This window comes from Neopsephotus bourkii, unplaced genomic scaffold (assembly GCF_033783945.1).
Source record: "Neopsephotus bourkii isolate Nb327-2 ecotype Australia unplaced genomic scaffold, CSIRO-AGI_Nbou_v1 NB_1287, whole genome shotgun sequence".
NCBI classification, from domain to species: domain Eukaryota; kingdom Metazoa; phylum Chordata; class Aves; order Psittaciformes; family Psittacidae; genus Neopsephotus; species Neopsephotus bourkii.
The window spans coordinates 862,826-877,695 of record NW_026901771.1 but is presented as its reverse complement, the minus strand read 5'-3'; the positions used below and the strand labels follow the sequence as shown (position 1 = coordinate 877,695).

General features: G+C 39.9%; 1 protein-coding gene across 10 annotated transcripts in view; it reads right to left on the bottom strand.

Annotated features, from left to right (window-relative positions):
* Positions 1–14,870, bottom strand: part of LOC133218675 (ephrin type-A receptor 6) — a 472,741-nt gene that overhangs the window by 52,978 nt on the left and 404,893 nt on the right. For all 10 annotated transcript variants that reach the window (XM_061365345.1, XM_061365351.1, XM_061365341.1 and 7 more), the window contains one exon: positions 10,084–10,145. In XM_061365345.1, the coding sequence (XP_061221329.1) occupies positions 10,084–10,145 (62 nt within the window). The remainder of the gene's footprint in view (positions 1–10,083; positions 10,146–14,870) is intronic.

The following is a 14,870-nucleotide window of genomic DNA, read 5'->3' as shown; positions in this document are numbered from 1 at the left end:
TAATAAATATTCTTAATACAATTTCAGTAAAGGAAGGACATTACTCAGAATTTTACGTAATGAAATAACATGGGATTTGGATTTTGCTTTTTATTTAATAATTCTAAGTGTTCAATTGACTCAAAATTTATTAAGCTGGTTGCAAACCGTTAATGCTCTTCACACTTACCTGTACAGACATCTTTTTAGCTACTTGTAAAATTAGAATCATAGAATAGTTAGGGTTGGAAAGGACCTTAAGATCATCCCGTTTCAGCCCCCCTGCCATGGGCAGGGACACCCCTCACTAAACCATGGCACCCAAGGCTCTGTCCAACCTGGCCTTGAACACTGCCAGGGATGGAGCATTCACAGATCCTTGGGCAGCCCATTCCAGTGCCTCACCACCCTTACAGTAAAGAACTTCCTCCTTATACCCAATCTGAACTTCTCCTGTTTAAGTTTTAACCCATTACCCCTTTTCCTGTCACTACAGTCCCTAATGAAGAGTCCCTCCCCAGCATCCTTTTAGGCCCCCTATTAGGGTTTGGAATGAAGGGCTGTCCCCCCAGCGAAGCATAAAACAAAACCAACCCCCCAGACCTCTAGATTTTACCTCCTCCTTATCATCATTAACAGATCCATTCTTCCAGCAAACCTCGGAGTCATCTGCAACACCTCCCTTAATCTTTTGTCTCATTGGATCACACGCATTCATTCCTTCCTTTTTTAATTTGTCCTCTCTCAAACCTAGATCACGCTTGACTGACTTTTCATAAAATGTATCCTTTTTCTGCACTTTCCAAGTCTTGGTATTTGCCTTATTGGTACAGCAGAAACGCCTGAGTTAAAAACAATCTCATGCTTTTGCCATTTTCTTCCTCCTTCTTTCAAATTTCTTTGGGCTTCTGCCTTGACATAAAAAGTTCAAGTTTCTTATCTCCACCTCTGAAGAAGAACTGACAGACTTGCTAACATACCAGTTGCAGTTTTGTTGTGTCCTCCTTTTCCTCTATTTCTCTGAATCCTCTTCTACATCTGTTTTACTCTGTCCCTTCTTATGCTTGGTTTTATACCGTTTCATTGCCAGCCTTGCAGTTGGAACAGGTACATTTTACCTGCCAGCAAGAGTCTTCTCTCTCTTAAGTTTCTCTCTAATCACATCTGCATCAGTTTCCATGGCAGTTGTATTCCCTTGCAATCCACAGTCTGTTATCTTCCAAGGTATCAAAATATTTTCTGATTTAAACTGATGGTTAGTGAATACGGGCCATACTTAACCCTTGGAAAATCAACTAAGTTGATGAAATTATACCAGATATGAATCTGTCCTTGTATTTGTAGCATTTGTAAATCCCTATGTCCATCTGTGAGTCAAACCAATCCTTTGGCAACTTTTCATTATCTTGTTTCATATGCTTGTCAGAAAGGGATATAAACCACTCATCTGAATGATGTGGCGGTTGTTGTCCAGACCTTTATTCTGATTCCCATAGCTTAGATGTGAAATACGCTTTTGATAGGATTCCCACTGGGTGTTAAGGGTGTTAATCAATCCTGGCAGCAACTCAGACCTCAGTGGACTTACCACGTTTGTCTTATCATCCCATCAAATTTTAATCAGGCTTTAATGGCTTAGCTAAATAAACTTTGCTCAACAGCTGAGTACAGATGCAATATCTGAGTAGTTGCCATTGCATTTATGCAGCCCTCAAGCACCCTGAAAAAATGCTGGTTTTTAATTCAGCTACAGTTTGCTTTTGAAAACTTATGTACATTAAATATCCTCCTCCTATTACAGACCCTTCAATAGCCCTGATGTATAATGGGGTAGTGAAGAGGGTCAGTTACTGTAGGGGAGGAAGGATGACACCCTAAGTTTCTCTCATTGCTTTTCACCCTCTCCTTTCCAGCTCCAGCATACAATAATTCAGTGATTTAAGGGTTTTTTACTGTTTTACTACTGAGCAGCCTTTTTGAGGTGTGGTTGTTGAATTTTTCTGTATTGAACTTTACTGGGTTAAATCTACCAAAATTCACATTGCAAGTGTAACTCGTGCTTCAGACTATCATGTGGATTACACTCAGGTTTATATTGCTAGTACTGAATAAGGGCAACTGTCAATTTCTCCTTTAATCAACTGTTAGGAGAGTTCTGTACAATTAGTAACACTTAATTTAATGAAATATAATACATAAAATCCTGAAATTATCTTAGTTTATGCTACTTATGCTTAGTTTATACTTAATAATGCTACTGAAAGAGCTTACACAAGAATCTAAGCTCCTCGTCAACCATTAAAAATACAGGCAATCTTTTCCTTATTAAAAAAACCCCAAAACCATGTTGCAAGATGAATCCATGCCAAAGCTTATCTTAGGTTACTACAGCCACCTTCAAACCTAGACAGAACAGCAACAGTAGCCTTGCAATCTGTGACCCTGTTTTCCTTACTCAGCTACAGTACCAAGAAAGGGATATCCTGGAATAACCAGGTGTCCCTGCCCACTTTGGTGCACTGGATTACAGCTGTCACTGAGCTGAAAGGGACTATGAGGGGGGAGCAAATCATAGAATCATAGAATAGTTAGGGTTGGAAAGGACCTCAAGATCATCAAGTTCCAACCCCCCTGCCATGGGCAGGGACACCTCGCTCTAAACCATATCAACCCAAGGCCTCGTCCAACCTGGCCTTGAACACTGCCAGGGATGGAGCATTCACAACCCCCCTGGACAACCTATTCCAGTGCCTCACCACCTCTCCCTGGGTTACTCCTGACATGCTTTTCTAACCTGCAATTAAAGACCATTAGGGCAAATATTTCTTACCCTACCTGCTCTATACCACATCTTAAATAAGATGCCTCCCTTTGACATGGCACTTTGACAGGCACAGATTTTTCTTCCTCTTTGTATCTGCTTTTTATGCCCATGAACACTAAGTATCTTTCTTGGCCTTTTCTCTGGGCTTGACAGAGGTTTAGTCCACAGCTCTCACTTGCTCGGCAACTATTCTTTCTGCTTTTGTTGTGGACTCTGCCCACCTACTCCTTACAGCCCCTGAAGCATTATGGTCCAAATGATACACAGTACTCTGAAGCTTCACCAGTGTGATGAAGTTACTTCACAGACCTTACAGGAGATACTCCTGTTTCTACATTCCATTGTGATATTTGCCATTTTCACAGCAACATGAATGCCCCTGGCCTACTGCAACCACTTAATTTCTTCCAGCAGACTTTCTTCTGAACAGGTTTTCTCTGTCCCCTAATCTACAGCTGACTGTTTTAGCCTCAGTGCAGTATCATGCCCTTATCCTTACCTATTTCTAATGTTATCAAAACTAATTAGTTGCTAAATTAGTTCTTATATTGTGATGATTTTAAATTCTAGCTCTGTCTTGCTGTCTGACTGCGTTCCTACTTGACTTTGTGTTGCCTGAAAATGTAGTGACGGTTGCAGGATGCAGAAGGTTAATGGGAAGATGGGGAAACACTGACTGCAGAACAACCCTACTCACTATATTTTCCTATCAAAAATCTGTTCTCTCCATACAGTATGTAGCCTATACAGCTTCTGCTAATGGAAATTGCATGACAACCATATTTCTCTAGCTGCTCATTAGGATCTCAGGTGAGAGAGTTTTAAAGCCTTACTAAACTTAAGATTTATGATATCAGCTGCTTCTCCGATACCCGCAAAGCCTGCACCCTGTTACAAAAGGAAATCAGATTATTTGATGTAATTTGTTCTTGACAAATCCATGTTGGCTCATACTTATCTCACCATTATCTTTAAGGTGTTTATAAATACATTTTTGATAATTTCTTCCAGAAATGTCGCAGCAGGTGACATTGAGCTGACTGGCCTGCCATTTCTTGTCTTTCCCTTTCTTTCTGATCTCCTGCTATCTTACGTATTCTCTGCAAAGCTGCAAAGATGCAGAGCATGGTGAAAATGTCCACATTATATATCAAATCCTTTTTAGCTCAGAAGACAAGAAAGTTGCTCAGTAAGAAGAGTATTTACAGTCATTAAAAATACCCAGCGTATGTAAATGATCTGTTCACAGCAGTATCAGAGATATCGTTTCCTATCTGCTTTTAGCAGGGTACAACATTGCTTGAGAACAAATGTTGGCTCTGTAGCATCAGTGACAGTGTGTCAGTGTAATCTTAGATCACATAAATACATGCTGCTTACAATTCCGCTATTAAGGTAACACATTCATTCAAAATCAGCTTCTAATTGCTTTACTTGGTTTTTTTTTTGTTCAGAAAGAAGTATTTGCATCACCAGTCTCCAGGACAGGCTGTCTTCTTTACAGAGTCATTTCTGAAAGCAAAATGCTTGTTTTATCCTGCCCGGAAAGGAATACACATCAATAAAGATGAATGCATGTGAAAGCAAAAGAAAGAGTATTAGTTATGAGCTCTATGTTGTTGCCTCTCTAGATGGAGATAAATAATAACAGGAACCATTAAACTCAGGACAGGCCATCTGGCCCCGTTTCCCCAAAGCTGACTCTGTCCAGTGAGGCCATGTTAGATAGATATACAACACATACTTTACAACATCATTTTGTAGAACTTTATACCCATCTTCATTTTTCTTTTCTCTCCTTTCCCCCAAACTCAGTAAATGCAGGTGTCTGCTGCAGAATCTAAACTCTAGTTGAAAAAAGGGCGAGCCTGATAGCGAAGCTGCTTTGAGAATAACTTCATAACGATTACTGCATCAAAGAGCAATATATCATAATATTTTCTCCTTCTAGTAACACTTATCTTAGCCTCTGTGAGACAGGCCTCAAGGGATTAAAATTTGGTGATGAATTCCAAGGTTGCATTTGCTGTACAGTCTGCTGCACTTAGTGCTCTAAGGCAGTTAAGCATCATTTTTTATAGACTTTTTGGAAGAAGAAAACATATTTTACAGCATTTTTACCTACTATGCATGCTTGTAAATACATTAACTTTTTTTAACAAGTATTTTAATTTTCTGAAGTGAAATGAAATGCATCAGTCACAAGTTTCTAAGTAGAAAAAGGAGCATCACTATTGCAAACAACAACAACGAAAAAAGCAGGACAACCCTATGATTACCCTAGGTAAATGAATCCCTTTCTCCTACAGCTTAGAGATTCACAAAAGGGGGCGAGAGTGGAGAATCTTTCAAATGTGAATATATACCTCTTCAGGATGTAGCTAAGGGAAAATGCTGCAAAACCTGAGAAGCTTTCTTTCCCATGTTGATCCCTGGAGAGCGCACATTCCCTTCCTAATAAAGAAGGGTGAGCAAATGCAGTGCGGTGGATACAGCTGATTGATAGATCATTTTAGCATCAGGCCTGTTACAGAACCTGCCCCAATACTGTGAGTTCTCATCTGATTAATACTGCTATGTCCCTGGTTCTTGCCTCACCGAGTTGACAACTGGTTAGCACACCTTGGACGCTGAGCAAGAATAAAACACTAACAGCAGCCTGGTAGTCTGCAGCTGCAGAATAATACTGAAAGAAGTTAAAGTACTCTAGTGATGGCTTTTTGGTCCATTTTATGTGATTCCATGTAGCCAACCACAAACAAGCATCCCCAAAAGGCAGCTTCTAGATACATTCCTTTTCTGTGGTTTATACCCATGCCCATACTGAATGATGCTGGAGAAGGATGAGCACAGACCATAGCCAGCAAATGCTCCCCAGGTATCATTCTGTGCAACTGAACCCAAGAAGCAGTAGCCCTCCTCCCCAGGCACACAAGACACCTAGCCTCCTAATCACCCCATTCCTGTCTACATGATGTTAAATCCAATTATTTTAGTTATGAATGACCCTTCAGGTGGATCCGTGATAACAGCAGATGAGATTTAATAGCTTAAAGTCTATGAGACATCTACTTAGAGAGTGGGCTTAGAGGGGGAGGGTGTGTCAGGGTGAAAGGACCAACCTTGGGCAAAGAACTTTCATAGGAATCATCTGACAGGCAAGAATGATGAAAATAGTGCAGTGTCCAGCACAAACAGCTTCTTCTGATGCAGCCCAGGATACGGTTGGCTTTCCGGGCTGAGAGCGCATGCTGATGCTGTCTCATGTGGAACTTCTCATTGACAGACATCCCCAAGTCCTTCTCCTCAGGGCTGCTCTCAATCACTTCTCCGATCCAGGTGTAGGACCTTGCACTTTGCTTTGCTGAACTTCATGAGACTGGCATTTACCCACCTCTTAAGTCCCTCTGGATCCTATCCCTTCCCTCCAGTGTATCAACTGAAGCACACAGATCAGTGTCATCAGCAAACTCTAAGGGCTCACTCAATCCCACTGTCCATGTCACTGACAAAGATGTTGAACAGGATCAATCCCAACACTGGCCCCCGAGGGACATCACTTGTTACTGATCTCCACTTGGACGTTTTGCGATCAAATCAATGTCTCTCCAGTTTAGAGGCAAGGATGTCGGGCGGGACAGTGTCAAATGCTTTGCAGAAGTCCAGGCACATGATGCCAACTGCTTTGCCCCTCTCCATCAGTTCTGTAGCCTCACCATAGAAGGCCACCAAACTGGTCAGGCAGGATTTCCCCTTAGTGAAGCCATGCTGGCTGTCACCAACCACCTCGTTCCTTTTCATGTGTCCTAGCATGGTTTGCAGGAGAATCTGCTCCATGATTGCACCAGGCATCTCTGTTGTCTTGTCATATCTTCTCTAGTCTGTATCTGTAAGCCTGAGCAAACGTATCTGACTGCAACTATCCTATCTATTTACTAAGTACACCTTCCCATGAATACAGATAGCTGCTCTTTCAACTCTTTGTGTGTTTTATTATTTTCCTCATATTTCTGCAGAATAAGCGATTGCTAAGATCTCCATGACACAGGTGAGAAATTCCTCCAAGTATCACCAGAAATTAAGTCACATATACCCTATTTCTGGTCAAATGACCATTACATTGACATCATATTTCAGGTATACTTCTGTAGGATGATTAACTTACATGAGAATAAAAGAGAAGTGAGTTTCATCTTACGGAAATTAGTTTTATATAACTGCAAAAATAAAGCATGGTTTCCAAGGAAAATTTAGTGTCAAGTACCACCAGCAATTTAGGAGGTCTGATGGTGCACAATCACTGTAATTAATTACCATCATTTTACATAATTGGTTCTAATTAGCTGATGCCTTTCCACTAAGAATATATCTGAAGCATCTTCAGACTGCATATGCATAACAAATTTTGTACCCAAATGCTCAAAGTTAGCAGCCAGTATATAGGATATTTGTGGGGTAGGGAAGACATAATCCAGCTGAACTTGCTATTTAATCCCTAAAAATGGCAGAAAATAAGGCACTGGCTTGGGGACTTGGGTCACATAACTGCAAACAAAATACAGCACTAAATACGATGAAGGATGAGTGTAAGCTGCTGTCCTGCGGTTCAGGGGGCTTTTACCTGGAGCTTACGATTAGTGGCACAACTTAGCATGTGGCATGGAAGCTAATACTCCACCAACTCTGTGAGGAGGATGATGGCAAATGTCTTCCATGAAGAGTCTTAGGAATACCTCCATATGGTTCATCACAGAGTCTCACTTTGAAATTGAAAGATTGACCCATTTTTGCATGCTTTGGAGAGGACAGGTTGGAGGGATGTGCTTGTGGATTTGTGCAGGTTGCGGTGTGTGGAGAAGTATTTCTTACGCTGAGAAGTTGATTTCCTCCTCTCTCTGAAAAACCATTTCACAGTGTAACAAGTGACTCCTTTAAGTAATAAGACAGACTATCTTATAAGCCCTGCCAAATTTCACCACATAAGAATTGTTTTATTCACTGAACACCTTTCTTAGAATCACTAAAGATAAACCAACCTTCTATACTTCTTTGTATCTTCACAAAAGCTTTAAAATGTGTAGACTGCTACCTGCAGGGAACAACGATTATTAATGAAGCAGCTGGATTTCTTTTTAAATAGGTTACTTTGCAGCCATTTCCTCTGCTAATTATTAACAGAAACGCTGATGCTGTATCTACAGTGCTTTGGAATGCTGAATATTATCTGAAGTCCTTTAAAATAGCATTTCAGAAGAATAAACCATATCTGAAGTATGAATTAAAACTGGAAAATAATATACATGGAAACCAGCTGTAGAAACGATTAGCTCACGTTTCCCCCCGAGCAGTTTTGCCTACAAATATATCTCACGCAATGTGAGAAGCATTGCTTTGCAGTAACATCATAATTTTGCTGATGTCAGTTTCTATTACAGTATCCTCATAAGTAGTAACTATTCTGATGAATATATGCATGTGAAGAAAAACCGGAATGCAGGCATCATACCAGAGCAATTCAGAGAAACGTAATTCTCTCCCAGGTTGGATGAGGCCTTGGGTGACGTGGTTTAGTGTGAGGTGTTCCTGCCCATGGCGGGGGGGTTGGAACTTGATGATCTTAAGGTCCTTTCCATCCCTAACTATTCTATGATTCTATGAATTATTTCAGTATTTGCTTTTATTCTCTTCTACAAAATTCTGCATGCACACACACACACACACACACATGCAGAGAGCAGAGGTTCAGACCCAGACAAGTCTTCCTGGGACACTGCTGAAAAATCACAGCCCAGGGAAGCCCCAGGTACTCATATCAGTGGCAGTCTGTCTGCTGCAGATGGTTAGAGAGATGAGCCAGAAAGGCAAGGGGGGTGATTTTTAAAACCTACCCACTTTCTAAGAAGAACTTGATGATATCAAACTCTCCAGAAAAATAACTTGATTTTGAGTTACCAGCAAGTTCTTACCAGAATCTGTGGTGCTGGTGTGTTTCTAACAACATAGCATGTGTCTATTATGTGTCTTGAAAAAGGAAAGTAAAAAATTATTTGGGACAGTTGGTGAAAAGGACAAGATGAAATATTAGAGAAACAATACTACAGAATAATCAAAACAAAAGGAATGGAAAAAAAATGTCTAGAAAGATCAGAGATAATAGGTCTGATGTACTTTCAGGGTAGCATCCTCTGTTTCAGATACTCTTTTCTCAACCTGCTGTTAAACAGGTACTCTCTGTATGATTTTCTCTCCCTCTCTCAGATTTAGGTCTTTTTTCTAAAGTGTTGGCTGTTTTTAGCTCCTCTTGCTTATTCGCGCTTTCCTCTAAGCAGCCCCATCTTCCTGCTACCAAAGCATCCTTGAGTCACCACCATCTATATTCATGCAAATATTGCCACAGCTCCCTGTTGAACACCTCTCCTTTGCCCTTGGAACACCCTTTCAAACAAGTTCACAAAACCATGGTCCCTCTACCTGCTGCCCCAACCGCACCCACAACCCCAGCTTTGCCATTCTGCAAGATGGCAGTGGCAAGACAGAAGGCTAGTAAGGGCTGATGTTTACTTTTTAAGACTAATTTGACTATCAAGTTATTCACACAGGGTCTTAATGTCACTGGGCCTCTGGAGCATTTCCAGGGGTTCTGTTAACAAAGACTATTGTAGGCTAAGTTTAACTTAGTTTAACTAAGGGGGATCATCCTTTTGTTCTATGTTTCTAAGAAAAAATAAATACAACTGCAGCAACCTATTATTCATGCTTCCTGTAGACCCTCTTTAATATATATTAATGACCTCTGGGGGTTAATTAATGCCAGAACATTTCACCCATGAACTGCTTTCTGATTCAATTTGTTACATGCAAGTAACCATATATAATTATAAATCAATTACTGTATCTGTTCTACACTTCACCAACCTAAAAAAATCATACCAAAGTATTTTTGAAGGTGATTGAGCAAAATGAGCTGCTTCCATAAGGCCTGGTGTTTGTGCTTTGATTTATCTTTTCCTTCACAAAAACACTATTTGAAACACATTTCTCTAAACATGGGAACTACTTTTGTAGAAGAAATCAATTATATTCTTAAGCTTAAATCTTCCTTTTCCAGCCATGCTCTAACGTATAACTCTACCTTAGAAATGTACCCTGGGGAAAATGCTTCTATTCTTTGCTAAAAATCCATGAATAACATTATATAAAAATTAATTTATGATAAATGATTTAAAATCTTAACCTAGAATGGTGTCTTATTCAAATGTCATCAGAAAATGGCACCTCACCCGCAGAAAGGAGTCAAGGGATCCATTCTCCATGTATTCAACTACAATCATTACTGGTCTGCCTGCAAAACAGCAAAGAAACGCATTAGGATTATAAATATATTATGGGGCTTTTATAAATCCAGCTGTTGTAAACAGATTATTCACAGTAGTTAAATATGTTACGTATTTTCAAAATCCTCATTTATATCACAAGCACAATTCCCTATTTATTCTCTAAGAATTATTTTTCTATCTTTTTTGTTTTGGTACTGGATTAGCTGAACGTGCATCATTCACTCCGGTGTTTTTCCCCTTCCCATGGATCAAAGAAGAGCCTGCTGTTTCCAAATAGCAACACTTGCTGCATAGGTGTGTGTAACACTTCAGAACATATTTGAGTTAAAGCAAAAAAACCCCATATTCATAAGCCATGTCCTAGAAATTATAAACTCTGTGCTGTAATTTTCCTCTCTGAGAAAAATATCTCGATGATTTAGGGGCCTACAGATAGACAGATTGAAGGGCATGAGACAGAAAAAGCTTTCCTAGATTGGGTGTGTGTGTTGGGAGAGTATAATCTAGCAAAACTCTGAATTCATGTTTGTACATATATAACATACACAATGTTATTCAAATCATAGTTCTGCTCAACAGCATTCCTGTATGGTTCCAGGTGGGATGATATTCAAATTTAAGTAGAATAACATGTTACATTTATTTCTGAAAAGAATATCCAAATCTGAAGATGAACTTTTAAATTGGCTACTTAATCACATATAATTTCACTGTGATACCCAGGAACAAACTACCACCCTAGAACTGCTTGATGGGAAAGGACCAAAAAGCATGCTAATCAGGCTATGCAGCAGGTAGACTGTTAGAATTGTTACTATTACAAACGATCCATTCCAGTATAGGCAAAACTAAGGTGATGAACAAGATGATAGAATGATTAGGAAGCAGGTAAAGAGTCTTAAAATGGCAACCTTTTCTTTCCCAAGAATGCCTGTCTTCTGGGGTTTGTGGGAAACCAGGAGTGTGCCAATTTATGACACCACAAACTGCCCATTTCTCTTTCTCGATACAACACTAACTGTTCCAATGTGTTTCAAATCCAAAAGAAGCCTCTTTCATTACTTTTTTTCTCTGTGCTTCTCAAGTTATGTTTGTGTTTTGTTTGGAAAAGAAGATAAGAAACATGGTATTTATGGTGAGAAAGCATGGAAGGGCATTATGATTCTTCCAGCACAACTGTCCACTTCTGTGCATGCTAACTTTCTGTTCAGCTTGGCGAATAGTGGAGGTGCTTATTAAACTGTCCACTATATACAAGAAGCCACAGCTGGGTATTTATTTCTCGTGAGGTCTTAGAGCCAACCTTAAATTTAAAGGAGTGAATGAGCCATTTCTGTGTCCCAAAATGTGGACTTGGAGTTCCAGACACCCTGTTGATGCTCATTCCCATAGCGTAGTCGAGTTTTTCTGGGGTTCCTCACAATAATCTTTTATTTCTTCTAGTAAAATTTGGGCTTCATTCTGTACTCACCCTTACGTTTAGGTCCTCAGTGAATACAACAGTGTTTCATAATGCTGGCACGGTAGTGCATGCTTTTTCTGTGTGAAAATTCTCAGATGCCTTAACATCTTTGGATTGCCTTTCTCACATGTGAAGAATTACTAGCTTCTTTTTCTTTAACTGAATGCTTGATCTCAGCTGCAGATATACCTCTGCCACCAAATCAATTTATATTCATCTGCACCGACTGGTTATACCCTGGTTTTGCATTATAAGCTTAATACATCAGTTTTAAGCTCTTAGACATCACAGCATTTTAAAAATTGATGTTTTCTTTATTCAGCTTGCTAATGATGACATTATGTAGCCTAGCCTCTTTAGTTCCAAGCACATGAATGTCCTACATTCCTTTACTTTCTTACTGTCAAGGGGCTGACATCTCCACGTGAAAGGGATATTCCATAATCTAGAGAAGTAAACAAGCCACAGCCTGATGCTACAGGATCTTACTTACTATATGCTGAACTCTCTCAAACAAGTAGCAATGTCTAAATTGCAGCAGACAACAGCATCTTGCAATAAATCATTCTGGGTAAATCAACAACTAAAACACTTTTGTGGAAGATCTGCATTTGAAGGGAATGACAAATAGAGCTGTTGAGCTTCAAAACAATGCCCCTAGTTTCCTGTTTGTAATCCTTTGGTGCCCTACACTTTCTGGAAGCTATTTTGTAAGGGTTTTTTGAGGTACAGAGGCTCTCATTGTATCTTTTATGCTCCTTAGATTCATATCCTTCAACACAAATTATTTTCACATTTACTTTGTAAAAGTGATTTTTAATTCTTGTACATGCTCTCACAAAATATTCCCCTATCCAAAAAAACCCCAACAAACTGTACTTCATTTTGCTCAGAACATCAGCATGAGCTTCTAGGCTAAAGTAACTATGAAATGTACCTGTATTAATTTTTCTGTGGATTTAGGAAAGAGATTTCAGTATGTTTCATTGGATAATATTAATGAGCTTCTAAACTGCTTGATGTGTTCCTTCAAGCACTTGAAATGATAAGCCTTAACACAAAACCCGCTCTTGTACATGATAGTACAGGAATAGCATGATCTGCTAAACACACCAAAATAAGTAGCATTTGTCTTCAAACAGGCTGCTGTATGCTGGAGATCATTATGTATTTGTGAATTTTGGTGAGCTATAAATTTACTCACTTTGGCTGATTGCTTCCCACAGAGTCAGTCTGCATCACTTGCCATCCTACCTAAATCTCAACTGAACTTGATGCAAGATTGTGTCAAGACACCACAAAAATGAACTCAGCTCCATCACTTGATTAATCTGAAGCAAAAATATTACATCTGGATCCTAGCACTAACTTCTCAAATAATCTTTTAGTGTGCCAGCACTTGATAAAAGTCACCCTATTTTGGCTGCAAGTTTGATGTATCACTGAAGATATTCATGTATTCCAAGCTGGATTGTGACAGGCAATACAGTGAAACTTCTAGTCAGCACAGTATTTGTCTTTGGAGTACCTGCAGATCAAAAATACCTCTATTTTGTTTCAGTTGTTTGAAGGTATAGCAAAAATCTGCTACACAGCAGATTGTAGTGGGTACATTTATCATCAAAGCGGTAACACACAGGTTCTATTCCTGGCAAACAATTCTTTTCCAATAATTTTATCGGTTTGCAAATTTCATACAAGGATGTCTCAACATTTGACAACTATAAGTACCTCAAGCATCAGGAAAAGTCAGATAGGAAACATCTTGATTTCAGAGGTGTGGTAGGAAGCACAGGTTCAGGAAATCAAGTGGGCCTCTCCATCTAGTCAGTATAGTATACCCAACAAGGCTGTGTTTGGTTGCCAATACACAATGCTGTATTTTCTTCCCTAGATCAGTACCCCGGAGAGGCACGTGAGTGATTCCGTCATGCGTTCGCATTGTATGAACAGACTCTGCACAAACAGCTGAAGGAATGGGAGGAATTGGCTCTGGAGAAGCTGATGAGATGTGAAGATGAGCAGCTGACTCTGGCACATCCAAGGGTGTAATCCAACACTGGGCATCTCAGTCCAGAGACCAAGCCATCAGTCCTAAGGACATGCAGTGGGACAGATCAGACTGCAATCTGGAATACTTAATCACCAAAGAGTCAGAGGGCAGCAGCCAACCCAGGGCCTGTGTTGAACAAAGTTCTTGGTAAGACAAAAGGCTATGGATGACGTTAGTTGATGTTATTTCATTTGAGCTGTAAAAAGCAGTCCAGAAAAGATTAAGGTCTGTGCTGAACCCTGTACAGAGACAGAATACTGCTTTTGCTTTAAAGAGGACAACAAAATTGAGTTTGAAAAATAATACTGGGAGATTTCTAAACTAGCATAGTGTTTGCCTCTAGACAAAGAAAAAAGACTATCACTTAGATTATGACAATCCTTGTTGCTCTCATGGTATTAAAAAAAGATGAATTCTTCATCCTCAAAGCAAGGGCAGGAATGAATAAAGGCGAGGGTCAGAGAAGTTGCTGAAATGGAGAAGCAATCTTCTATTATTTTATCATGGGGTAGGCTAATGCAATTCTGGAAGGCATCAAATTATTTTCATATATTTATGGTTGCTTACATGTATAAAACATGGACATCTTTACTTGAAGAAATGGGTTTAAGGACATACAGCAGTGTGAAGCAGTACAGATGGAAGTCTGGAAAGCACTCAGGGCTCAGAAGGGTGACACAGGCTGCAGCACAGAGACAGTGATGCCAGTGCTGAGTAAGCCTGCTACGTAAGCACATAAGCACCTGCAAGAGCTCACATGTAGCCCCAGGGAACAAGACAGCATGGACCAAAAGACAACTCCTGTGACTGATGATGAGTCCCATCTGCAGCATGTGGGCACCTCACCAGATAGGTGAACACCCAGTCTCTACAGACCTGAGCAGCTGAGTGTTTTCACACAGATACAGGCATAGGCACTGGAGAAGGACCTGAGAAAGAGCTCAGTTAATTTTACAGTCAAAGTCCACATAAGAGAAGGCATGGAAAAAGAACACTGAAAAAGGTGCAATCTTGGGCTGAGGACTTGGAATAAAAGACAGATGTCAAGAGCATCTAGGAGCTAAAAACTGTGGGTGCTGCTGGAGGAGAGCATAGAACTTCATGTTCAAACTGGGGAAGGATAAAGTAAAAAAAGTCTGAAGATAGATGGATGCAATGACCGAATCAGTTAAACAAATCATTCTTGTAGCAGTTCTGGATACCTGGAGTAAGAAA